Source organism: Myotis yumanensis, unplaced genomic scaffold (assembly GCF_028538775.1).
Source record: "Myotis yumanensis isolate MYYU_CA2020_CCGP unplaced genomic scaffold, mMyoYum1.0.hap1 SCAF_7, whole genome shotgun sequence".
Classification (NCBI taxonomy): domain Eukaryota; kingdom Metazoa; phylum Chordata; class Mammalia; order Chiroptera; family Vespertilionidae; genus Myotis; species Myotis yumanensis.
In genome coordinates this window covers 3284167-3310298 of record NW_027223758.1, presented here as the reverse complement: position 1 = coordinate 3310298, position 26132 = coordinate 3284167, and the positions used below count along the sequence as shown (strand labels likewise).

General features: G+C 51.6%; 1 protein-coding gene across 2 annotated transcripts in view; it reads left to right on the top strand.

Moving 5' to 3' along the window:
- OSBPL2 (oxysterol binding protein like 2) overlaps positions 1-21994 on the top strand; it is a 41184-nt gene extending 19190 nt beyond the window's left edge. For both annotated transcript variants that reach the window (XM_070419656.1, XM_070419655.1), the window contains exons 5-14: positions 6792-6926; positions 7604-7701; positions 11098-11280; positions 13580-13687; positions 14379-14468; positions 16186-16309; positions 17655-17783; positions 18902-19025; positions 19913-20003; positions 21795-21994. In XM_070419656.1, coding sequence (XP_070275757.1) covers positions 6792-6926; positions 7604-7701; positions 11098-11280; positions 13580-13687; positions 14379-14468; positions 16186-16309; positions 17655-17783; positions 18902-19025; positions 19913-20003; positions 21795-21897 — 1185 coding nt within the window. In that variant the 3' untranslated portion in view covers positions 21898-21994. The remainder of the gene's footprint in view (positions 1-6791; positions 6927-7603; positions 7702-11097; positions 11281-13579; positions 13688-14378; positions 14469-16185; positions 16310-17654; positions 17784-18901; positions 19026-19912; positions 20004-21794) is intronic.
- Positions 21995-26132: the final 4138 nt, after the last annotated feature.

Here is a 26132-nt window from a genome sequence, read left to right as displayed (position 1 = left end):
AATTTCCACAACAGCTCAACCACCGACACAAGCCGTTTTCAAGCTTCCATCATGTTGTTTGCCCATCTGCAGTCAACCTCATCTCAGCCCCAGGCAGCCACAGGTCTGCTTTCTGTCTCTGTAATTTTGTCTTTTCTAGAAATCTCCACCTTCTTAAAAAAAAATAGGTAAAAAAACAAAAACCAAGAAGAACGTTGCTGTCCTCAGGCCTGGAAAGGGGAAGACGACTGAGGGCAAAAAAGATGTCTCCGTGAAGGGCCTAGAGTGCGGGGCTCCCCTCCTGCTTCAACTCCCAGATGAACAAACTCAGGGTCAGAGAGGCCTGGGGTGTGGTTCAGTCTTTTCAAGCCATGCCTGCATCCCAGACACTAATGATAGTGGTAGCAACAGTGGTACTACTCAGGGTCTGGCCTGGCCACGCCGCCCCCCCACAGTGGGCGGACACACACACACACACACACACACACACACACGGCGCCTGCTCCGAGCCTCCACGGCCAGACTGTGGCATAGGCCTACTCCCCATGGACTTCTGTAGGACATCCCCCGAGGGCTCCCAGACTGTGAGAGGGGGCAGGCTGGGCTGAGGGATCCCCACCCCACAGTGCACGAATTTCATGCACCAGGCCTCTAGTATATATATAAAAGGATAATATGCTAAGTGTTTGGGTAATGATGTCACGTAGCAACGCCCGACTTCCTCTCCCTGGCGACTAGTTTCCTTACAGTTTCTTCAGCCCAGGAATACAACTTGCTTTATAGCCAGGTGGAAACACTTTACACTGTAACCAAATGTCTGTGAAGTGTTTTCCCGTGCCTCATCTCATTTGATCCTCACAGAAGTCCTAGAGTCCTTAGAAGACTCGGTGGAATCCTATTTTTTTTTTTCATTAGCCAGAAAACGGAGATTTAGAAAGCTTAGAAACTTGACCTGACTGAAAAGAAGTAAGAAATGGTGGGCCTTGAAAATGACTTCAGGTTTTCTCACTGTGCAGAATATAGTCAAACACTGCTGCAGTTAAATATTTTACCCTTTGTTCTCCCTGAGTGACCTATAATAATAATCTGCTTCGTGTTGATATTTACTGCTGTGTTGCTGACAATTACCTGAAAGAGAAGTTGGGGTGCTTCACTGGCCTGGAAAAAGTTTAGCTAAGTCAAAAAGCAGATCTAGTTAAGCAAGTTTATTCTATATATATAAAAGGCTAAGTTGACTCGTGCTTGCGCGATACATATAAAGCTCTCACTGGTGCCAATTGCATGCATGTGTTTCGATCTGTCATTGTTGATCGTGAATTTGGTGGTTTTTGTTGACATTCTGAAACTGAAAGAAAGCGGTGTTGTCGACAGAATCTGTCTGAAGATCAACTATTGACACTTCTATTATAGAGAAAGGGCAAATAGCGATATTAAAATATTTCTTCTAATTAATTTCCTTTCAATGTGTATGAATCTGTGCACTGGGCCATTAGTATTTCTTATATTTTGCTAAAGGATGGGGCCCTTTTTTAAAATATATTTTTTCATTGATTTTTTAATGAGGAAGGGAGAAGGAGAGAGGAAAGAAACATCAATGATGAGAGAGAATCACTGATTGGCTGCCTCCTGCACGCCCCCAACTGGGGATCCAGCCTACAACCCGGTCATGTGCCCTGACTGAGAATTAAATGGTGACCTCTTGGTGCATGGGGCCATGGCCAACTACTGAGCCACACCGGCCAGGAAGGATAGGGCTTTTTTAATTATTTTTTTTATTTTTATTTTTTAATATATTTTTTATTGATTAAGATATTACACCTGTGTCCTTATCCCCACGTTATCCCCTACCCCCCCCCCTCATGTCCCCACCCCCCCCCCTGCATTGTCCATGTCCATTGGTTAGGCCTATATGCTTGCATATAAGTCCTTTGGTTGATCTCTCCCCCTTACCCCCACCCTCCTCTACCTTCCCTCCAGGGCCCAACAGTCCAATCAATGCCTCTCTGTCTCTGGATCAGTCCTTGTTCATCAGTTTATGTTGTTCATTATATTCCACAAATGAGTGAGATCATGTGGTATTTATCCCTTAAAGAATATCCTTCAGCATTTCATATAATCCTGGTTTGGTGGTGATGAACTCCTTTAGCTTTTCCTTATCTGTGAAGCTCTTTATCTGACCTTTAATTCTGAATGATAGCTTTGCTGGATAAAGTAATCTTGGTTGTAGGTTCTTGGCATTCATCACTTTGAATATTTCTTGCCACTCCCTTCTGGCCTGCATGGTTTCTGTTGAGAAATCAGCTGACAGTTGTATGGGTACACCCTTGTAGGTAACTAGCTTTTTCTCTTGCTGCTTTTAAGATTCTCTCTTTGTCTTTAGCCCTTGGCATTTTAATTATGACGTGTCTTGGTGTGGTCCTCTTTGGATTCCTTTTGTTTGGGGTTCTCTGCGCTTCCTGGACTTGTAAGTCTATTTCTTTCATCAAGTAGGGGAAGTTTTCTGTCATTATTTCTTCAAATAGGCTTTCAGTATCTTGCTCTCTCTCTTCTTCTGGCACCCCAATAATTCGGATGTTGGTATGTTTGAAGTTGTCCCAGAGGCTCCTTACACTATCTTCATATTTTTGGATTCTTTTTTCGTTTTGCTTTTCCGGTTGGGTGTTTTTTGCTTCTTCGTATTTCAGATCTTTGACTTGATTCTTGGGATCCTCTCGTCTGCTGTTGGATCTCTGTATATTATTCTTTATTTCAGTCAGTGTATGTTTAATTTCTGACTGGTCCTTTTCCATTTTTTTGGTATTCTCATTAAGATCCTTGAAGGTCTCACTAAGTTCCTCAGAGGTTCGTAGAAGATTCTTGAGTAATCTTATAACTGTGGTTCTGAACTCTATGTCCTCCATTAGTTTGCTTTCCTCCATTTCTTTCATTTGTGTCATGTTTCTTTGTCTCCGCATTTTTGGCTGACTGCAAGGAGCCGCTGTGTCTATAAGAAGAACTTCTGTGCTGGAGACACCCTTATGGGGCAGGACTTGCTTCAGTGTTGCTTTGGTGCTCACTGAGTCTGCTTCTTGAGTGTGTCCCTTATGGATGTAGGGAGTTGAAATCTGGTATCTGACCAGGGGTACCCTGGCTCCTGGATCTCCAAGTCAACCACCAGCAGGGGCTACAGCAATATCAACAGATTTCTCCTCTTTGTTTGGAGTTTGGAAGTTTTGGAGCTCTGTGATTCACTGCAGTTTGTTAGGTTGCAAAAGCGCAGGTGCCTCCTTTGTGCCGCTGAGCACAGCTTGGGAGGGGATGTAGTGGGGCGGGGTCTCAGAGAGTTCCCAGGGCGGGGCAAACAGCAATAGTGTTGTCAGCGACCCCGAGACTCTGCGACTCCCCAAGTGCCGCATGCCCCCGCAGCAACAGTGATCCCTGCGAGCAGCACTGTGAGAAAGTCACCTTCGCATCCCGAACCGCTGCAAGACAGTCCCGTTTCTCCCCGTAGGAGCCTGGGACCCCAGCGTCTCACCGTAAATGAGTTCAGTGCTTGTCCCTTCCGATTGAAAAAACCGCGCACCAAGGTGCAGCAGCCTCACACGCGCCCCCGTACCTCTGTTCTTGGCGCCTCTCCCCTCCTTCTCGGTCTCAATGCGCTTCTTTCTTTCCTTCTAGTTGTAGAACTTCCGCTCGATCAGCTTTCCCGTGGTTCTGGATGATAGCTGTTTTGTCTTATAGTTGTGGTTTTAATGTTGTTGTGGGGGGCAGCACGTACAGGTTTGTACCTTATGCCGCCATCTTGTCTTTGATAGGGCTTTTTTTAAACATGTCCACCATGATACTGTCAGGTGTGCACTCTGTTCAGGGTTCCCATTGTCTGTGGTTTTGCATCGGGAGACAGCTTGTTGCTCTTGCTCTGAGTTTAAGAACTGCTGGGCTCAGTGCCACGACCGATGCGCTCATTAGGGCTGCAGGTCAGTGCCGCACCGACCACCTTACGTACTTCCTGAGATGTCTGCGGTGAGTGTGGTGTTATTAAGAGGTCAGCACCAATGAAGGAATCTTCCTGAGAGTCTTCAGATTATGTGTTTGATTCACTACCATCACCCAGTGTGCTCGCATAAATGACTAGGATGTCTTTTTATGTATTTAAAATTTTTTAAATATGTTTTTAGTCATTTTAGAGAAATAGAAACATCGATGAGAGAGAAACATCAGCATCAATCAGCTGCTTCCTGTATGCTCCCTACTGGAGACTGAGCCATAACCTGGGAGCGTGCCCTGCCGGAATCGACTGGTGACTTCTTGGTGCATGGGTTGACTCTCAACCACTTAGCCACACTGGGCTCTTTTTTATGTATTTTAAACTCACGGGATTTAACCTGCTGGACATGCTCCAGAGACAGGTTGTTCCATCTGTGGCTGTGAGAGCCTCTTCAAGGCCCCTAATCTCTTACAAAAGATGCTCCGGCTCACCCTGTACCTTTATTGTCCTGGCCTGCAGCCAGCCACTCATGCAGGGAGAGAGGCCTCGGGACCATGCTGGGCCCTGGAGAGCTGCTGGATTGCTCTGTTCCCGGTCTTTTATATGTATTTTGAAGTATTATGTATTTTATGGGAAACAGCAGCTGTATTTTGATTTGTTTCAGGGATGACAGGATTGATTTGACCTCTTCTGGCTCATGTATGTGTCTTTTCTCCCACACACACTGACATTTCCAGGTGTGAATGCTAGTGCTGACTAGTGCTGATGGGTTGAGCCTAGCATGTAACCAGTGACTCCCTCACTTTATCCCATGTGCACAGCAGTTCTGGGAGCAGGATCAACTCACCCAACAGCGTGTTTGCCCCAAAATCCAAGTCCATTGGTGCCCCTAGCTCTGCCCGTCCTCGGGGTGCATCTCCTATCTCTGCTTTGGGGGGAAGGGGCTCCTCTCCGGTGGTTGTGCTCAGGGCTTTGTTTCATTTTATTTTCCATGCGTGCAGATTGCTTTCTTAAATGTACTTTGTTTTAACATTGTAAATCCTAAGTCAAAGCTCTCAAACAAGAGTATCCCTCTATATACACATTCAGCTTCCTGTCCCTGCCCTTCCCCGAGAGGCAACCAATAAAAATTCTGTGGTCCATCTTTCCAGGAATCATAAGTGACATTGTGTCTCTCCTTCCATTTTCCTGGGTAACTATAGGCTTCCCACCACCTTACCCACCCCCAGTGCCAGGGCTCCCAAGCTGCTTCCCACTCCTTCTACCCTGCCTGCTACTGGGTGTAGGGTCATTTCTGGACCCAGGGTGGTGCACGTGCAGTTCTGCCCATGCAGCAAATCTGGGGGGCGGGCACCACTGCCCTCCCACCAGCAGGTGTGGGGCTGCCTCCCACCACCGCGCCCACAGTGGATGTCAGGTTCTGATGAGCAGGTGAGCAATAGCATCTCATGATCACTGTTCCTCTCCTGACATGAGCCAGGCCAGCATCTTTCCTGACATTACTATCTGCGTTTCTTTCCCTTCACCTCTCCTCTCATCCCTCCTCCCTTCTCTAGCCCCTCCCTGTCAGCTGCTTCCTCCTGGAACGGCTCTGCCTTGTCTAAGTCTGTCAGACCTCCTCCCTACGCGCAGAGTGCACTGCCCCTTAGTGTCCCTGCAGAGTCCTCCTGGCTGCTCCTGCACTGCTCGCTTTGCCCGAACGATGCCTGGGAACAGGTATCAGTGGGTGGCCTCCCTTCCCTACCTAAGGCATCCAGTCACCCTGGACATGATGGGAGGCTAGTGATTTTTTTGTTTTTTATTTTGGTTTTTAAAAAAATCCTTATTGTTGAAAGTATTACATATGTTCTCTTTTTCCCTTATTGACCCTCTCCAGCCCACTCCCACCCCCAGGGCTTTACCATTGTCTGTGTCCATGGGCCATGCATAGATGCATACAAGGTGTTTGTTTGATTACCTCCAACCCTCCCCACCTTCCCTCTGAGATTTCACACTCTGTTCATGCTTCCATGTCCCTGGATCCTCTGTGTTCATCAGTTTATTTTGTTACTTAGATTCCACATATGAGTGAGATCATGTGATACTTGTCTTTCCCTGACTGACTTACTTCACTTAGCATGATACTCTCAGGTCCCTCCATGCTGTCTCAAAGGGTAAGAGATTCTTTTTTACTGCTGCATAGTATTTCATGCTATAAATGTACAGCTTTTTTTAAAAAAATTATATATATATATATATTTATTTATTTATTGACTTCAGAGAGGAAGGGAGAGAGAGATAGAAACATCAGTGATGAGAGAATCATTGATCGGCTGCCTCCTGCACACCCTGTACTGGGGATCGAGTCCACAACCCAGGCATTTGCCCTTGACTGGACTTGAACCCAGGACCCTTCAGTGTGCAGGCTTTTGCTCTATCTACGGAGCCAAATTGGCTAGGGCTGTACCACAGCTTTTTTTAATCCATTCATCTACTGATGGGCACTTGGGCTGTTTACAGATCTTAGCTATTGTAAGTTGTGAACATAGGGGTGCATACATTCTGGGGGGAGGGCCACTGGAGGTGGCCAGTGTGGCAGCTCCTGCCACCTTGGTGTGCACGTGGTCTGGGACAGGGCAGGGGGCATAAAGTGGCAGAGGACTGGGAGCCATCCCACGGGAGACAGAGTGGAGCTCACTGTGCGGCGGGGAGGGCCTGGCTTCCCTTCCAGGTCGGCTCACCCGGCTCAGGGGGTTTCAGATCTTGTTCCCACAGTCCTCTGCTGCTCCAAGAAGTGACTGTCTGTGTGGGGCAGGCAAGAGGCTGTGTTCTGGGAACCCCCATGATATCCTCGCTGTCCCTTCAGGAGCTGTCCAAGATCACGATGCCCATTGTCTTCAATGAGCCCCTGAGCTTCCTGCAGCGGATCACGGAGTACATGGAGCACATCTACCTCGTCCACAGAGCCTCCCGCCAGCCCCAGGCCCTGGAGAGGATGCAGGTGGGCGGGCCCTGCGCTGGGGGGAGCCAGACCGCAGCAGTGAATGGATGTGACCCTATTGACATGTCATTGTCAGGGACCCGGCACCTCTCCAGTGGAGGAGGCAGTACAGTGCACACGCACTCTGGGTGCTATCCTGCCAGCAGCTGAGACATTTGTGCTGGGGGGTGTTCTCCACAGGAATGCATGGGGCCTGCGCCTTGGCTCCTCCCAGTCTTTTCAGCACCACACATGTGTGTGTGCATGTGTGTACGTGTGTGTGTCCCCACATGTGTGCATGCACACATGTGGGTATATGTCCACATGTGTCCCTGCATGTGTGCATAAATGTGCCTGTGTGTTCATGCCCATGTGCATGTATACAGCATGTGTGCTGTGTGCATTCGTGTGCCCATGTGTGTTGAAAGGGGACAAACACATGGCCCTTGCCACAGGGCCTACTGAAGAACAGACTGGGACTGGAAAGCATCAGGGCTCCTGCTGTCTAGTTTTGAGGAAGTGGTGGTGACAGAGGGCACTTCCTGGAATCTCTGTGACCTTGGACATGTTACAAGGGGAAGACCGAACAGTCACCAGATAGTGAATCCTGACGCAGACATGCCAGGTGCCTGCAGCTCCCTACAGCCTTGGGCCCCCTTCCTGGTGGGGACTGCTCATGGCCTGTGTGTTGTTTGCAGTGTGTGGCTGCCTTTGCGGTGTCGGCGGTGGCTTCCCAGTGGGAGAGGACTGGCAAGCCGTTCAACCCACTCCTGGGAGAGACATACGAGCTGATCAGGTAAGGCCAGGCGTCCTGAGTGCCGTGCGCGGTGCTGTGGAGGACGGAGGGTGTGGTTCTTCCTGCAGCATGATTCTGCCCTCTGACAGCCGACCCTGTGGATGGCAGGTTCACTGAGGGGCCGGGAGCACCGCCGGGGCCAGGACGGTTCACATATGGGGAATGTCGGGTCAATCTGTAACAAAACCTTAGTGCTGTGAGGTAGAGTTGGAAATGGGACCTGTGTTGGATTCAGGAGTGGAGAAGGGAGTGTCTGTGAACGGCTTGTTAGCTTTGGCCTGAAATAGAGATGGGTCCTGGAAGCACATTCGCCCACTCACCGAGCATCTCAGCAGCCATTGTGCAGGGAGCAGGTGACCTAGAGAGGAGTGACTGTCGGAGGGCTTCGCTCCCAGCCACTGCCGACCGCCATGCCGCTGCCCCTGGGTTCAAAGGCCTGGCCAGCACTGGCAATGCAGTGACCAGACCAGACCTTATTTTATTTTATTTTTATAATCCTCACCTGAGGATAAGTTTTTATTGATTTTAGAGGGAGTGGAAGGGAGAGAGAGAGAGAAAGAGAGAGAGAGAGAGAGAGAGAGAGAGAGAGAGAGAGGAAGAAAGAAAGAAAGAAAGAAAGAAAGAAAGAAAGAAAGAAAGAAAGAAAAGAAAGAAAAGAAAGAAAGAAAGAAAGAAACATCAATAGGTTGCCTCTGATATGTGCCCTGACTGGGGATTGAACCCACAATCTGGGTATGTGCCCTGACTGGGAATTAAACCTGCAACCTTTTGTTGTACAAATGACACTCCAACCAACTGAGCCACCTGGCCAAGGCCACACCTTATTTCAAGTGCAGCTGAAATTCCTTCCGATGGAGTTTCTCGCAGGCAGCTTCAGCAGCTCCCTGGCTGCTCCCCTCCTGCCCGTCACGCAGCCTGGTCCTAGAGCTGTACACATGCCTGGGACGGGTCCAGGGCCCTGTCTCTTGGGCTGTGCAGTCGCTCAGAATGAGCCATGGTCCAGTCGGCCTGGCTGCGAGTGCCACCCAGAGCCCACAGGCAGTGTGGTGGGCCCCCAGGTCAAAGGGGCCACAGCCTGGCGGGGCTCCGGAGCATGTGGTGGCATGTACGGTATTTCCTGTTTCGCCCATCCTTGGGTCCCATGGCGAGTCTGTTGTACTCTTTTATTAAATAAAAGTTTGTCTTTAGTTATGATAGCATGCTCTGCTTAGGAAATGTGCAAAATGAAGAAAAGGGAGGAAGGTGCGTTGGACAGTCCTGTGAAAGAGTCTGGCTGACGTTAGGGCCGAGTTCCTTTCCTGTGCATGCGCACACACGTTTCCAGAACGCGACAGTGCTTGTCTAGATCCTTTTCCATTGAACTTCAGGCCACATTCATTTCCCCACGATAACGAAAACTTTTTCTAAATTTAGTATTTCATTGATGGTAAGACATCTTCATATTCTAGCATTTCTGTCCTAGTTTAATTTGCAGCATTTTTCTTTCTTTTATAAAATAAAATAAAATGATGGTGTGTTATGTGGTCAATGGCATCTTGGGCTCAAAGAAGTGTAGTTTCTTTGAAGTTTCTAACTGTGGTTGCCAGCCCTTTACTGCACGTGAGTTGTGATGATCAGGTGAGTGAGTGGCTGGGGGAATTGGGGTGTTGGTCTGCTTACAATGGCGCTCTTCTGGTGAGTAGAGGCTACGGTGTGTGCAGCTGTGTGTCAGCTCTGGTCGCAGACCATGTGAGGCGGGATCGCTCCCGCGATGCGACAGTGAGTTAGTGGTCACGCCCCAGAGGCTGACCGGTGTCTGACTCGCCTGCTGGTGCAGTGGCTGCCCCTCCCCTGGCTCCGCTGGTGTGGGAATGCCATCTGGATTCTTGGTGGGGCTGCGTTGCTGGTGGTGAGCAGCTGGTCTCGAAGTCTCGCTAAATGGAGAAAGCTGGATGCGCTAATAGAAAGCTACGGAGTGTGCCTCCCAGGGCTTCTTTGCAGATGACAGGTGCAGCAGGTGACCATGGGTTACAGCATGTCACAGCGAGAGGGACAGTGAGCAGCCCTGTGCCTTCATTTTAGACACGGGGACACTGAGGCCCAGATGCCAGAAAGATTTGCCCGAGAGTCACCACTAAGGGGATCTTTTATTTGAATTTAGTAGCGTTGTCCTGATACCTGTGCTGAGCGGGTGTCCACCTCTGTCTGCAGGTGTGTGTGCCCGTGGTCGGGGTTCCGGCCTCATCTAGATGCCAGCAGAGGGTTAGTATCTGAGTACATTCAGAGCATCATTAAAATGCCCTGAACAAAAGGGGAGTCAAGGCATAGTGTGAACAGAGCTTTGGCAGTGGAAATAAGCCGCATGAGTTGAAGGAACATGGACAAGTGTTGAGTGCTGGGTGAACACCTCATCGGCACCCCATCCAGGCCTGACCAGGGCAGGACCATCATTTCACATCTGACAGAACTCACGCTCTTTCTAAACTCCAGTTCACTCTCCCATCTCAGTCTCAGGTCCCCGTGTGCCCGTGTCTGTGGCTCATTGTGCGTCCAGAGCCCCAGGGCCCTGGGACCTGAGTAGCCTTCCTGTTTGGGAGCCACAGAATCTCCCGGCTGCTGCCGAGAAAAGACTGCTTTGCTTAGACAGGCATTCATCTTGTAAATTACATGCCTTGGCAGGCAACCTTTAAAAATCTAATTTTTCAACTTTTTTTCCCTCTGTAATGGTTGGAAATTCAGATTCCAGTTAAGTTAGTAATTATGAGGTTTAACTTTTATAATTATTAAACTACAACTGTAGGTGTATTCACAGTTCCGGAACAATTAAAACATGACATTCTTCTCGAACAAGAGAGTGTACTAAAAGTCCTATTTTCTGGACAGAAATATCTTGGAGCTTGAGACATCTCATCACAAACCTTACAGGAGCCGAGAGGAGCCCCCTGAGAAGGCCAGGAGTCATGGCTCCTAGCGTGGGGCAGTGGGCGGCCCTTGAGCACTGGCACGGCGTCTGCCCCGGGTGCGTTCGGGCACTGGCTCTAAGACAGCGGTCGCCAACCTTTCTGACCTCACGGACCACCAGTGGTCTTCGGACCACCGGTTGGCGACTGCTGCTCTAAGAGATGCTTGCAGACCTCCGTGTGCTTAGGGTGGCCCCGTGGATCACAGTTTAATGCATGTGTGTGGTGCGTGTGTTGTCAGCATTAGGCAAGTGTGACATCAGAGCACTGTTGCATATTTCTGCCACGTGTGTGGCAGCATGGAGTGGTCCCCATTTCCCAGTGTCTCTCCTGGACGTGAGGGCCCTGCAGTCACATGTGCGCATGGCCACTGAGTTGACAGGGATGCTGCGCTGCCTTCCTGGGTTTTGTTGTCACTAATGGGCTCCCCTTCCTTCTCTCTTGTTTTCGTACCTAGGGAAGACCTAGGGTTCAGGTTCATATCCGAGCAGGTCAGCCACCACCCCCCTGTGAGTGCATTTTACTCCGAAGGTCTCTGTCAGGACTTCCTGTTCCACGGCTCCATCTATCCGAAGCTCAAGTTCTGGGGGAAGAGCGTGGAAGCGGAGCCCCGGGGCACCATCACACTGGAGCTTCTCAGGTGAGCCTCCCTGGGCCTGAGCCGCCTCCCTCTGCCTCCGCCTCCGCCAGCGCCAGCGCCAGCCATGCAGCTGTTTGTGGAAGGAAACCTCTTTCCGGGGGGGCTCTTCTCTGGAGGGAGGTCACCACTTACGGAGGGGCCGGGGGCTGCCTGCCAGCAGCAGAGCCCTCCTGAGTCTGCTCCCTCTGTTAGTGCCGACCTGGACATGCCCCACTCGGCCTTGGTGTGCTCCCACGTGGCCTGGACATACTCCGGGCACTGCTTGTAGCAGTGACCTATCCTGTGTGAAGACCCCACACTCAGCAGCTCAGGACGTGGTTTCTGAGCAGCTGGGACCTGTGCAGGGGTTATGCTCGGGCTTCTGGGAATTGGCGTCAGGACTTGGGCACGGCACCTGTTTCCCTGGCAGTTGGTGCTGACATCCCTCAGAGCCGGGGGCCCCAGGGGAGAAGCCACCAGGAGGGAAGCCACAGTGTCTTATGACCTAACCCAGAAGTGACTCAACTGCGACCCTCCCCACACGTGTGCGTTGGTCACACAGACCCACCCTGCTGAGTACAGGAGGGGTGGATTCCGGGGGACACAGCGAGGGGCACCTTCGAGGCTGCCCCACCCCGTCCAGCCTAAATCTAATTGCCCCCGATCTGATGTCGACCAAAACACTGTCAACATAAGAAACATTCAAACCTGTGACGAGTTTTTGTGAGTTTATTTGAGCCAAACTGGACAATGGCCGGGAAGCAGAACCTCCACGTGGGGAGATCGTGGAGCACGGCGCTCTGCACCTTGTTCATACGTGACAATCAAGGAGGGATGTAGGCGGGTCACAGGGAATCCATTGGTGAAGGATGAGGGAGGGGAGAAAGCCAAGCGGGACACCAGATTGGATAAAAAGGAAAAGGATGGACACATGCTTCTTTTACACAGGTGGGTGCAGGATGGTTAACACTCAACAATTAATAACAACGGGGGGTTTGTGGTCCCCACAGATTGGTGCCTGTGCGTTGAGGGGTCCAGAAAAAAGGGAAATTACTTTGACATTCCAGTGATATGTTGTCTTAGAACAGTGGTTCTCAACCTGGGGGTCTCGACCCCTTTGGCGGTTGAACGACCCTTTCACAGGGGTCGCCTAAGACCATCCTGCAATCAGATATTTACATTACGATTCATAACAGTAGCAACATTACAGTTATGAAGTAGCAACAAAAATAATTTTATGGTTGGGTCACAACATGAGGAACTGTATTTAAATGGCCAGAAGGTTGAGAACCACTGCCTCAGAAGCAAAAAGACAATAGGCTCAGTAAAGATCGAAGTTGATCATTGTCAGGGAAGATACTGGCCTAGGACATGACTACCCACTATAAACTGCTTTTTAATTAAAGGTTTTAATTTCAGACCATCCTTTGAGGTTTGCTTTGGGTCTCTGAGTTTGCAAGACCACCATGCAGGCCTTCCCTGAATTAGATTAGCATGTGGCCTCTTTTCGTCCACAACACCTCAAAGCAAAAGCTCAAAAGCAGAGTCTGTAGCATCTGCCTGGCTCCCAGAGCTGTCGCAGAGTCCAGGCCACCGCGGGCAGGGTTCTGAGCTGCAGCAGCACCATGGGGGAGCATTGGATGGAATCTGTTCCCTGTTGGCCCCGCCTGCCTGGTTGCCAGGGGCGCATGGGGACCAGAGGTGGGGGTGGGGCGGGGGGCAGCGCTTTAGGGAGACTGTCCGGTGGTCTTCACTTTCCTGGGACAAGGCAGGTAGAGTTGAGAGGTTGCAAACCTTGGTGATTCAGGTGTTTGGGTCCAACTGGGAGATGCAAGGAATTGCAAATATTTGTCATGAGATACTCTGCACCAAGCTGGTTGTCACAGCCTCCCTGGCGTCTGATCACTTCATGTCTGTGGTGCCTTTTTTTCTGGGACAGGTCACGGGGTGGGGGTGGGGTGGGGGGGGGGGGGAGGATGAGGAACAAAAGGGAAGGTGTGTGCAGTGTTGTTGCAAACCGCAGGCCAGGCGTCCTACTGGGAGCACCTGGCGGGAGGTGGTGGCTCTCACATCCTCACAGGAGAGCTCTTTGTCTCAGTCTCATTGATATCAAGTAGAAAGCTTTGTTGTTGCTACAAAGGGAAGAAGAAATAAATTTCAAACGAATGCTAAGTAAGGAGCCGCTGTTGGAGGGAGTTCAAAGCAGTGCTCTCTGCTGCGGTATTAGGGCAATTACTCCCCGCTGCTGCTTTCCTCTGCCCCGCACCCCACCCCGTGGTGTCTGCTGGCTCTGACAGGAGTGTTTTCTGGTCTCTGACAGACACAATGAGGCCTACACCTGGACCAACCCTACCTGCTGTGTGCACAACGTGATTATCGGGAAGCTCTGGATAGAGCAGTACGGGACGGTGGAAATCCTAAACCACAGGTACCACACGCTGGGTGGGGGCCGACACACAGCGCTGTCCTGGAGCACTGGCTGTGATCGCGGGACTCGCTTTTACTCTGCTCTGTGTGCTGCCCCTCGCTGTCCACCCTCGGTGTCCAGACAGGGAGGGCCCGTGTTGGTGGGAACTAGTTCTGGTCAGTGTGAGGCACCCTTCACGCTCTGTGTTGAAAATTTTCTTTCTAATCACAAGTTAACTTATTTTGAAATTTTAAACAATGCCATGACCATCCTCTGTCCTGTCCACACTGCAGCCTGTCATTCCTTCGTCCTGGACATCTATGACACCAGTTCTGTTTCCTACAACCTCATTGAGATGCAATTCACATGTCATAAAGTCCACCCAGTAAAAGTGGGCACCTGAGTGATAGAGTGATATGTACTAAGTGTACTGAACTGTGCAGCTGTCACCCCCGGGCATGGTTGGAGCCTTCCCATCACCCTGGAAAGGTCCCTGTGTCCTAGGCCGTCCCTCCCTGATCGCACCCCAGCCCCAGGCAGCCCCTGTCTGCTCTCTCTCCCTACCTTCTCCCCCCCCCCCCCCTTCCTCTCTCTCTCTTGCTTCCTCTTCCTTTCCCACTCGCGCTCCTGCTCTTACTTTCTCGCCTCCTCTCCTCTCTCATCTTTCTGGATGGCTCATGTCCCACAACCGAGGCCTGTGCTTCTCCCACAGGACTGGAGATAAGTGTGTGCTTCACTTTAGACCGTGCGGGTTGTTTGGAAAAGAGCTTCACAAAGTGGAAGGACACATTCAAGACAAAAAGTAGGTCCACGTGCGGGTCGGCTCAGATAGCATGTGTGTGCTTCAAAGAAGGTCGTTAAACCAGTGATGTCTGTTCATGGCAGAAAAAAATCAGGCTCTTTTATACCTGTTTTTTACTGAGAAAAAACATTTCATGATTGAACATGACAGGAGATAAAGCAGCTTTGGTGTCATTTCTAGGGTGGGGAGTGGGTGGGCCCATGTCACCCTCTCTCAAGGGTAAAAGATGAAATGGACACGAGGAAGTAGGAGGTTTCCTCTGAGATGCTGCTGCACATGTTGCAGGCAGGGCGAGGCTGGAAATCTGACCACATGTTCTCCTCCTGCACCATACGTGCAGGTGGTCGGTGAAGATCGCACGTGGCTATAGGAGCTTCATCTGCATGAGATTGGTTCTTTTCAGTCCGTAAACTAGGGAAGTTTAAAGGTTTTGTGAGCAGAGAAATGGTTAGTACAGCGGTGGGCAAACTTTTTGACTCGAGGGCCACAATGGGTTCTTAAACTGGACCGGAGGCCGGAACAAAAGCATGGATGGAGTGTTTGTGTAAACTAATATAAATTCAAAGTAAACATCATTACATAAAAGGGTACAGTCTTTTTTTTTTTAGTTTTATTCATTTCAAACGGGCCGGGCCGTAGTTTGCCCATGGCTGGGTTAGTATCATTTTAACAAATTTTTTGAGTTTTTCCCCCCTTTGGTTTAGTAATCTTGTTTTGGGTCTCAATTTTCTCTTTTTCCCCTTAAGTAATTTGGGCCATGTGATGGCCAAGGCTCTTTGCAGCTCCCAGAATCTGTACATTTTCAATAGAAACAAGCTCCTATGGGAAGCAGGTCTTCTGCCCAGCCCCGCTCAGCCTGGGAAACACCGTTCCACTATGACTCCGCCCACTCCACCCTCAGGACAGCAGCCTCTCCCGTGGAGGCCCAGGAACGGCCATGGGTGTGGGTGGCAGCACCCACTGTGAGCGTGTGTGAACTCTGGTCTGCTTTTCTGTTTCCCACCCCAAATTCGAGTGAGCGATTTCCTGACGCTGGGCCTGTTAGTGACAGCGCACGTCCACCGAGCTGTGTTTCCTGAGAGGAGTGGGCCCTCTAGGCTGGGCCTCTGAGACATGGGTGCCCCAGGGTCCCGCCCTGGCAGAGCAGTATCTCCAGGAGCTCAAGGCCCACTGTGCTCTCCCCCAGAAGATGCAGAAGGAACAGCCCAACACTGGCATTGCTCCTTCGGGAGCCAGCAGGTGGCCCATCTGGGAAGGTCCCAAGAGGTTGTTACTACCTGAGGAAGCAGGTGGCAGAGGGGCACAGAATCTGCCTGTCAGTGAAGTTCTGACATGTGGTCTTGAGGATAAAGCAAACTCAACAGGAGGAGGCCTGTTCCCGTGGTTTATAGAGAAAGGACTCGAAGTCAGCGTGCTCACGGGGAGATCGGCACGTGGGGTTTTACATCTGAACACGGACACTTCCACCTCCTTGTCCCCACCCTCGTCCCTTCCCTCTCTCTTTCGCTTCAGTGTATTCAGTAATTAGGACCATCAGTGTCAAATGGCAGGAGCAGAGATCCTAAAATGCAAATTTTCGTCTTTGCATTTCTGTGCAGAGGTAGCCCAAGACTGGTAAGAAGATAGCCAGACGGGACTTCACTCCACTGTTGAAGTGGGGTGCTGCATTGGGGTGGGTGGTCTGTCTTAGCTTGGTTTCTAAACCCCTTTGTTCCAGCAAAAAGAAGCTGTTCATCATCTACGGCAAGTGGACGGAGTGTTTGTGGGGCATCGATCCTGCGGCGTACGAGTCCTTCAGGAAGCAGGAGCGGAGGGGCGAGCCCCCGAGGAAGGCACAGTCGGTAAGGCGCCACCTGGCACCTGCCCGCTCCTGCCCGGCTCCTGCCCCGCTCCTGGCACTGCTGGGCAGAGGCCCTGGGAACCAGCCATGACCCCCAGAAGGGCCCTCTGGGAAGGCGATGCACAGAATCCGCCTGTCAGTGAAGCTGCTGTCTGTGGGCCTCGCTTGGGAGGGTTTATCTGCACTCTGACAGCGTGGAGGGCGCGGGTCCTGTGTCGCAGCGTCTGTCTGTCCCCCAAGTCAAGCAGGGTAGAACCAGGCACCTCCATTTCCTTCTGGAAATGCCGTGTTCTGGATGCCTCGTAACAAACCTCCTGTTTGCCTGCCCCTGTTAGCTTAGACCTGTTCAAGCGAGTGCGTGTCCTTTCTGCCGCTTCAGTCCTGAGTCCAGATGACGCCCACAGTGAGGGCTGTGCCGGGCAGGGAGGCTTCTCCCTGGAGTTCTGCATCCCGCTGCCCTAAGGCCTCAGAGCTGGGCCTGGAAGTGCGCTTACAGAGGCGTCCGTGTTCTAGATGACACGCCCCCCTCAGGCAGTGCTGTGCCTTCCCGGCTGCTCTGTGTCTTCCTGTGGTAGTTCCCATGTGCTGTCAGTGTGGCTCCCAATGACTTGTGTCACTCAGAGAAATGAAATTCCACGTAGAGACTGCAGACCGGCGCGTCAGACCCTGGCTGATGCCTTCGGTGTGTGCGCTGAGCTTCGCTGTCCTGGGTGACCTGGAGGGACAGCCTTGTCCCGTTTAGCTTTGGACCTCACCGTGTAGCCCGAAGTCAGGTGGCAGGCCCTTAAGCTGTGTGGTCACACTGACGCTTGTCACACCAGCACACTGTCCCCCAACAGCTGCATGAATAACCACTGCTCCATCTCCAGGCCCCCTTGGGTTTGAAAGGTAACCGCAGGTGGCATATCTCATATAGGGCTTGGTCTCCAGTGGGTTTGGTCTAGAAGTGCTGGGATATCATGTGATCACCCATCTGGACACGTCCTTATGGAGGGAAGTGCCCCTCTCAGAAATGAGCTGTTCCAGTCCCCTTAGCTTAGATGAATGTGCTTTTGATGGTGCCACCTGGCTAGTTGCCGTCAGAGTCAGGAGCTCATCCTTTCATGGTGCCCGCACTCCCAGGAGGACAGCTGTGCCTGCCACTGACTTGGTACCCTGTGTTTGGGGGACCCCTGTGCAGGGGGAGGTGAGCACGGCAGACACAGGAGCCCAGCCTTTAGGTCTCGGGGCAGCGGCGCCTCCTTCCTTAGTAGCGCATCTTGCTCTGCTTGGGCTCAGAACAGGGGCTGAAAGGCACTCCAAGAGCCACTCCCTCCAGCAGCCGACCAGCGTGCTCTGTGTTTCAGGGCATCAGCATGGAGAACGCTGACACTGAAGTGGTGGACGCCGTGCCTGAGGTCCAGGACACTGTGCAGGTCATTCCAGGCAGCAGGCTCCTCTGGAGGATCAATACCCGGCCCCCCAACTCTGCCCAGGTCAGTGCTCCCCCATACCTGCCCCTCCAACCCCATGTGTACACCTGCTACCTCAGTCCTCTGTCCCAGAGCAGACAGAGGACCCTTCGTCCCCTGGTCAGATGGAGCTCTCAGTGTGAGCCTCCGAGGACTTCCTGTCCCACAGAGCCACCACCAGCCCCAACCTCAGCCTACTCTCCCAGCGACACAGCAATGCTCTGTCTACATGAGTCGTGGTGGCATGTTGACACAGAACTGACATGTGTGTCTGCACACATCACAGTGTCACAGTGGCCCTGGATATTCCTGGGTAGAGGTGCCTCAGGACACACGGTGTGCCCTGGAAGGTTTATACAACCACATTTTACCCAAAGGGGTTTCCAGAGTGGCTTGCAGGGGTTGTTTTCCCAGCCTGTCAATTTAAATGCTTCAGTGCATTTTGATATTTATTTTTATTTATTTATTTATATTTATTTATTTATTTATATTTATTTATTTATTTATTTAAATATATTTATTGATTCCAGAGAGGAAAGGAGAAGGAGAGAGAGATGGAAACATCAATGATGATAGAGAACCATTGATCGGCTGCCTCTTGCACGCCCCCTACTGGGGATCGAGCTCGCAACCCAGGCATGTGCCCTTGGCTGGAATCGAACCTGGGACTCTTCAGTCCGCAGGCTGACGCTCTATCCACTGAGCCAAGTCGGCTAGGACTGATATTTATTTTTGAAAATTAAACTTACAATTTGTATTACATATAAATGTTACATACAATAACATATATAAAATAATTACATGATAAATATAACATGTAATAAATTTTATTTTTCACATTATGAATTATTTATATATAGAATAAATATACAATGTATTATAATTTTTTATTGTATTACCATGTCCAATAACATAGCAGAGCATGTAAAAAATAAACCACTCATCCCAGAGATGTTGGGGAGTCAGACCTACAAGTTGGGCATCAAGTGGGGTGGCCCAGAGAAGCCCGAGGCTGGTGCGTCTCAGGCCCGGAAAGGAGCCATGCCCCTGCATGACCTTGACGGGGGCGTCTCCAGGGAGCGTGTCTGTGCGGGGCCCAGGAGAGAACGCTGTGGCGGTCACAGATTTCTCTCTGTCCTCAGATGTATAACTTCACCAGTTTCACTGTTAGTCTCAATGAACTGCAGACGGGCATGGAGAAGATCCTGGCCCCTACAGACTGCCGCCTGCGTCCTGACATCCGCAGCATGGAGAACGGCAACATGGGTGCGTGCCTGAGCAATGGGGGCAGTTGGGTGGCCGCCCGGGGACGAGCAGAAGGAATGCGGTGGCCTTTCACGAGCGAACAGGCGCTAGGTCTCCCAACACAGAGCGCGCGGACTGATGGTCAGAGTTTGCAGCCTGTAGGAGACCAATCCTTTTGTAAATAACAGTAAGGTTAAGTTACTAGAAAATGCGATGAAGAGGAATACACACAGAAGTCAAGTCCCAATACTCTATTCTTAGGTAGAATGTAGGGCTGCCTTTCAGAACCCGCGTGCTGTTCATTAAAGCCCCACGGCCGGCGTGTGGGGCCCTGCTGCAGGTGGGATGAGACAGCCCTGGGTCCAGCACCTGGCGGCACTTGCTGGGTGACCGCTGTGCAGGGCGGCAGGAGGGGTCAGTGTGACGAGCGCTGCCTCCTGCTCACCACCCATCACTCTGGGCCAGGTCAGCAGCAGGACTCCCAGTGCCCATGCAGGGTGCGCCTGCTGCAGTTCGTGGGGTCAGCAAATTGCTCAGGGATGAGTGTGGATGGCAGGGCGGTCAGCGGGGGCCTGTGGTCAGGGTCCTCAGTCCTTGGAATCAGTACAGCCGCTGTCCCTGAAGGTTAAGGTTGAATGTAACTGTCTGTGCGAGGGAAATGGCTCCAGGGTGGGACCCATGCTGGGGCTCTGTTGACACCGCCCTTGTGGGTGACATGGCCCCAGGAGCTGAGCACCTGCCTGTGGCTAGTACTGCACTAGGACCCCATTGTCCCTCGTCGCCCGAGGCCTGGGCCTTTGGGTTTGGTTTCCTGATGACAGTTAACTCTCCATGGTTTTTGAACAAGGGAGACCAGGAGGGTCACCGCCTACCTGACTCCTCACCCAGCCATGTGTGCTTGGGCCTAGATCTGGCGAGCCAGGAGAAGGAGCGGCTGGAGGAGAAGCAGAGGGAAGCCCGGAAGGAGCGGGCCAAGGAGGACACTGAGTGGCAGACAAGGTGAGGCCCTGCGTGGATGAGGGGACAGTGAGGAAGGACTACACACACCTGGGGACAGTGAGGAGGGCCCCACACACCTGGGGACAGTGAGGAGGGCCTCACACACCTGGGGACAGTGAGGAGGGCCTCACACACCTGGGGACAGTGAGGAGGGCCTCACACACCTGGGGACAGTGAGGAGGGCCCCACACACCTGGGGACAGTGAGGAGGGCCCCACACACCTGGGGCTGAGAAGCTGTCTCTGCTTCTGCTATGATGGTGGCAACAGCTCCTTCTGCAGGCTGTACCCACCAGGCTGATAGGCCAATGCTCCCAAAAGTAGTGCCACCTGCTGGTGAGAGGCAGATCACCTGAGACCAGCCTCTCCATCCTGGCCCCTGGGTATTTGACCCTGAACTTTTTCAAGTATGGTAAATTAGAAAAGAAAATGTAGCCAGAGCCAGTCCACTAACTGAGGGAAAACGCAGTTCTCAGAGAAGAGGCACTGTGCACCCGGAAGCCCCCAGGTGCTGCTGGGAGCAGCCTGCTGCCCCCACATGTTCCCCATCCATATGACACAGCACCCCAGAGGCCATGATGAGGAGCGGGCCGGCTGTCTTTCCCATGCCTGGGAGCACTCATCCCGTGACCATGGGTGTGCACCGTGTGAGTGGAATGCACATGCGTGTGTCTGCACAGGCCTTGACCCAGAGGGAGCCGTCTGGGAGGAGTATCTCAAATCAGTTGTCATTTGTTCTTTTATAGTCATAACTAAAGGCCCGATGCATGAAATTTGTGCAAGAGTAGGACTTCCTTCCCCTGGCTGCCAGCACCGGCTTCCCTCCGGCACCCGGCACCCGGGCTTCCCTCCCGGCCGCAGGCAGCCCCGGCTTCGTCCGGAAGGACATCCAGTCTAATTAGCATATTACGTTTTTATTATTATAGATGTAACAGACCACTTAATAAGGACTTGATTAAGCACTGTAATGTTTAAACAAAATGTAAAGGTACGTGTAAGCTACAATTTTAGTCTTAGAAAACTCTGGTGGTTCAGAGTTGTTGACCAGGATATTTTTGCCTGTTTTGTGTTCAGGGCCCAGTGAAGTCACCTGGTGACTTTTATGTGGCTGTCGTTTTTAAAACTAACTTTCAAAGGTTGGGCTTCCAATTTAATTTATTATTATGCTCTTAATAGTTTGATATGTGGAATTTGCTGTTCCAGAAAACGATAGTTTGAAAATAGCCAATGTTCCTTTGTTGTATTTTTTTTAATTGTGAAAATAACGACATTTTATCCTGAGAAGACAATTACTTCTACCTTGCGAGTGCTCCACACCTGCTCCCTCTCCCACCACGCAGAGGCCAAGGGTGGGTGGCCAAGGTGCTGGGAGCCTGATGGGAGCTGGTGACAGTGACTGGACTGGCTCATAGACAAGCTGGAGGCCACTGTGACCCTCTCTGTCCTCGATCGCGCCCCTCCCAGTTAACAGACCATGCAGACCTGGCCAGCTCGAAAGGATGGAAACAGCACTGTGACTGTTCTCACCTGGGGTTGAGTGCCCCTTCTCTGGTGACGGCCCAGCCTGTTTTCTGTTAACTCCATAAAGTTTTTATCAGGAAGTGAGGCTGACATTGGGGATGTGTGTAGGGTGAGTGTATGTGTGAAAGTGTGATGACAGTCCAAGTTGAAGTGGCTGCCTTTAGAAATGCATGTTGCTGGGTGATGGCTAATTAGAGGGTTCTCTGTCCTTCCTGAGAAGGCCGGCGACAGTGACTGCCCAGCCGCTCCCTGACCCTCTTCTGTGTTGCAGGTGGTTCCGCCAGGGCAGGAATCCGCACACTGGGACCGCCGACTGGCTGTACTCAGGGGGCTACTTCGAGCGGGATTTCTCAGGCTGCCCGGACATCTACTGATGTGCCCCGGGACCCAGACCCCTGCCAGGCTGGACCCCGCCACGTGGCTCCTCTGAGCTCCGGGTACGGCAGCACCAGCCTTTCTAAGGACCGTGTTCACAGAGAAAGCGCCATCCCGGCTGAGGACTCAATCCTAATTAACTTTTGATTGCCAACCATTCATTACTGTTGCCGTCTCTTCATAAAGCTTCCCTTGGGATCATCATGTTTTCATTAAGATTTGAGAAGGAACATTCTTCAACTCCTTTATGTGACAGGTCAGCTGGGGCATCTCAACCGACAGCAGCCTGATGACCAATTTGAAACTAGCGGAAGGAACAGCAAGGAGGGGCCATGTTCCTCCTTAGAATGCAGCGTTACGAGTGTCCAAAAGTAGTTTAAATTGGAACCAGTAACAGAAAAGACAGATCTTGAAACTAACCCTGCAGCGAGCTCTCTGCGGCCATGAATGCTGTCTGCGCCGGGAACAAAGTGAGTGTTTCAGAGCGTCGGATTAAATGACATGGGTCGCTGTCGGGTTCTGTGTTTTCTTGCCAACTTTCAATGATGTAAAGATAACTTTTAAATATTTAAGTTAAAGCTGCTTGACTAGGATTTGCTGAAGAGCAAGACATGCATTAATCGCCAGTTGTATACGCAAAAAGGAAGCATTGCCATGACAGCGGTCCAGAAAAATGGCAAGTTGTTGACCAAGTCCCCAGACGGCTCCCAGCCTTGAAAGGAGCCCTGCCTCTGGCCCTGTCTGCTCTTTTCACCAGGGCTGCACTGTCACTACAGGCCAAACCCATGTCACAAAACAGGTTATTCATTAGAACGTTTGGTCTGTAACCACAGCACTGTGTCCTTGTTTTCCCAGCATGCGTGTTTGAAACACAGGATACAGGAGGCCATACCTGGTGTGCACTGGGGGGTCAGAGCAGAGGCTACTTACAGGTGAATTAGGGTTATTGTACAGAACACGGGTGTGCATCCATCTCTGCACACGTCCTGATCAGGTGACTGTTTTCTTTCTGTAGAAATATCAACACGTAGATCATGGTACCACTCTCTGAATGGAAGACAATCTGCTGCATGCGGGCACACACACACAAACTCACACGTGTGCACACATGCATATGCGTACATGTGTGCTCTCACATGCATACCCACATGTGTGCACATGTACACACGCACACGCAGTTGTATGGAGTGGTGGGTTCCCTCTGAGAGGGTGTCACTGTTGTGTGTCCAGGCTTCAGAATCACATTTGTAATTAAAACTTTTGAAAGCGAAGACTTGCTCTGAAGACTTGATTTTGTAGCTTTGCAACCGGAAGCCCCTTGTTGTAACAGTCCTGGGTGCAGCCGCGTGCCCACTGACCCAGTGCCCGTTTTCCCGAGAGCCCCGGGGAGTCGGCTGTGCAGACAGCCCGACCTCGAGGAGCGTGTCTTGTGTAAAGTGTAGTTAATGTGAAGGGACCCACCGGTGCCAGGGGGCTAATAGGGAGCCTAGTGTTGGGGCTGGATGGTCGCATCCGGGTTACTGGGCTGGTGCAGTTCTGTCCCAGGAGAGGTGCTGCCTTCCCAGGGCGGGTCAAGGTCAGGGTGTCACCAGGACCTCGGGCCTCTTACAGGGTGTGGCCTGCTCCTGAGACGGTCTTGGAGAAGCAGGGCTGGTCCCTCACGGGCATCACAGCACTTTGCCACTTGGGGCTGCTTGTCTTGGTGTCGCTTCTCTGGACATGTGCTCTCAGCAGGGAAGTGCCGTGTGAGACTGAGCCGGCACAGCCCTTCTCGTGGAATGGAAGAGGCCCCAGCAGGGCCCCATGGTTGTCCTGGCTCCGTCTCCCTCTCAGACTGTCCCCAAGGCTCGTGCTGTTGTGCTTAAGGAAGGGTCAGCTGGCAGATGGGCCACATACCACCTGGCCCAACCCCGGCCGCTCTGGAGATGGGCTAAGGGCAGCCTGACGGGCTTGGAGCTGTCCAGGAGACATGCTGAGGATCAGAGGACAGCCGCCTGCGTGCTGGGTCCTTGTTGGGTCACGAGATCAGGACCTGGGACAGGATGAGAGAAATGCTGCGGGAGGTTCCCCACGAGCCTGCCACCTCCGGGCAGCCTGGTGAGACGCTTCCTCTCAGGACACCAGCTCTGGGAAAAGTGCTCCTAGTGGAGGTGGTGGCTACAAACCTCACGGGTCTCACATGTGTGTGAGGAACAATGAGATAAAGACGTGGTTAAAAATGCTAATAAGATCCAAAATGCAGAAGCACTGGCAGCCTTATCCTGAGGGGTGGGGTGGCGAAGAGCTGTGTTTTGCGCGGGAAGCTGGGCCCCGAGGAGAGTGGACTCAATAGTTCCTACTAGTTCTGGTTGCTCTGGCCCAACGCTGGGACTTAGAAGCATCTTTCCAGGAGCCTTGCTGTGTCCAGTGATGCAAAGGTTGGGTTCCTGGTGAGAGAGTGAGTAACCAGGCCTGGGCACGTCCCCTGGCGGCTCCCTGTGTGTGTAACCCCTCCCCTCACTGTCTCCTCCGTCTTCAAGTGAGGAGGGTTCTGCAAAGTGAAGACAGCATTTCAGTGTCTCTTGGGATCAGTTTACTCGATGATCAGTCCCTCACTGGATACACGGCTCCTTCCCATTTGAGAACCAAACTGTCCTGGGTCGAAGGTTTAAAAAGGAGCTGCTTGGTCCCTGCAGGGTGACAACATACAGATACGGGTCCTTCATCCCTCTTGGTCTGGGCTGGTCTCCACTGCTCCCCTCGCGCTCATTTTACAACCAACTGCTCGTAGAGTTTTGGAGGACTGGTACTGACCCGTAAAGATCCAAGTTAAACCCTAGCTGTGGATAAAAAAGGTCCTTTAAAAATAGTTGTTGCTGACATTTTTGCACCGAGCAGTTTTCACCGTCTCAGCTCCTGTGGCCCCTTGGAAAGGGCTGCAGACGAGCCCTTGTGCTGGGTGTCAGGTTGGGACTATGCATTCTGTAGGGTTGGCCCAGCGAGTAGACTGCTTCAGAAGGCTGCTGGTCACTGGAGAAGGGCGCCAGGGACGCTGTGGCATCCCTGGGAGGGCGCACGTAGTGGGTGTGGGTCTGGGTCTTTGCGTGTCAGTAGCTCTGGTTGAGTCTCTCCTCTCCAGGCATTGGAGACTGTAAAGCAACTAAATGCCCAGAGTACTGTTACTTTGACTCGAAGGTCCCCACCGTCTGACCGCTGTCCTAGCTGCCCAGCATCTGTGTGCTTCCTGGGAGGTTGAGCTGAGTGGGGACACTCATGCCAACAGCCAAGATGGCTCTGGGCAGAGGGACAGACAGTCACAGGTGTGAGTGCTCTCAGAATGCTCAGGTTCACAGGTCTGGGCCGCTGCCACGAGCACCACATCTGATGATGGGGCCACAGAGCACCCAGCCCTGTGGAGCCCAAGCCTGGTGTCATGGTGCTAACTCCCCACAGTCCAACCCAGGCCACAGGGAAAGGAGGTACAGGAAGGTGGGCATGCCCCACCTTTCACAGCAGGTAAGTGGAGGAAGTGGCTTCAAGCCCTACACACAATGAAACCGTGTGTGCAGTTGACAAAATCACACTGTCTTGTAACCACCACCGTGTCAACATATATAGTCAAGTGACAGGCGTCAAGACCACTCAAGGGGAAAGGTGCAGGGAGCACATGGTGCTGGGAAAACAGGACATCCCTTGCAAAAGAATGGACCCTTACCTCACACCATATACAGAATGAGCTCAAAATGGATCGAGGCCCTAAATATAAGAGCAAACCCTGTAAAACTTTCAGAAGAAGACTAGGGCACAAACTTTATGACACCAGACTGGCAATGACTTGGCTATGTCACCAAGGCCTGGATGATAAAAGAAAAAATGGACCAATTGGACTTCATGAAAATTTAAAAAATGTTGTGCATCAGACACTATCACTAGAATATAAAGGCAATCTACAAAATAGGGTGAAATATTTGCAAATCATACATCTAAATATATAGAGAACTCTTTATTTTTTTAAAAATATATTTTATTGATTTTTTACAGAGAGGAAGGGAGAGAGATAGAGAGTTAGAAACATCGATCAGCCACCTCCTGCACATCTCCCACCGGGGATGTGCCCGCAACCCAGGTACATGCCCTTGACCGGAATCAAACCTGGGACCTTTCAGTCCGCAGGCCGATGCTCTATCCACTGAGCCAAACCGGTTTCGGCTAGAGAACTCTTTAAAACTCAACAATTCCCCCTCCCCCAACCTGA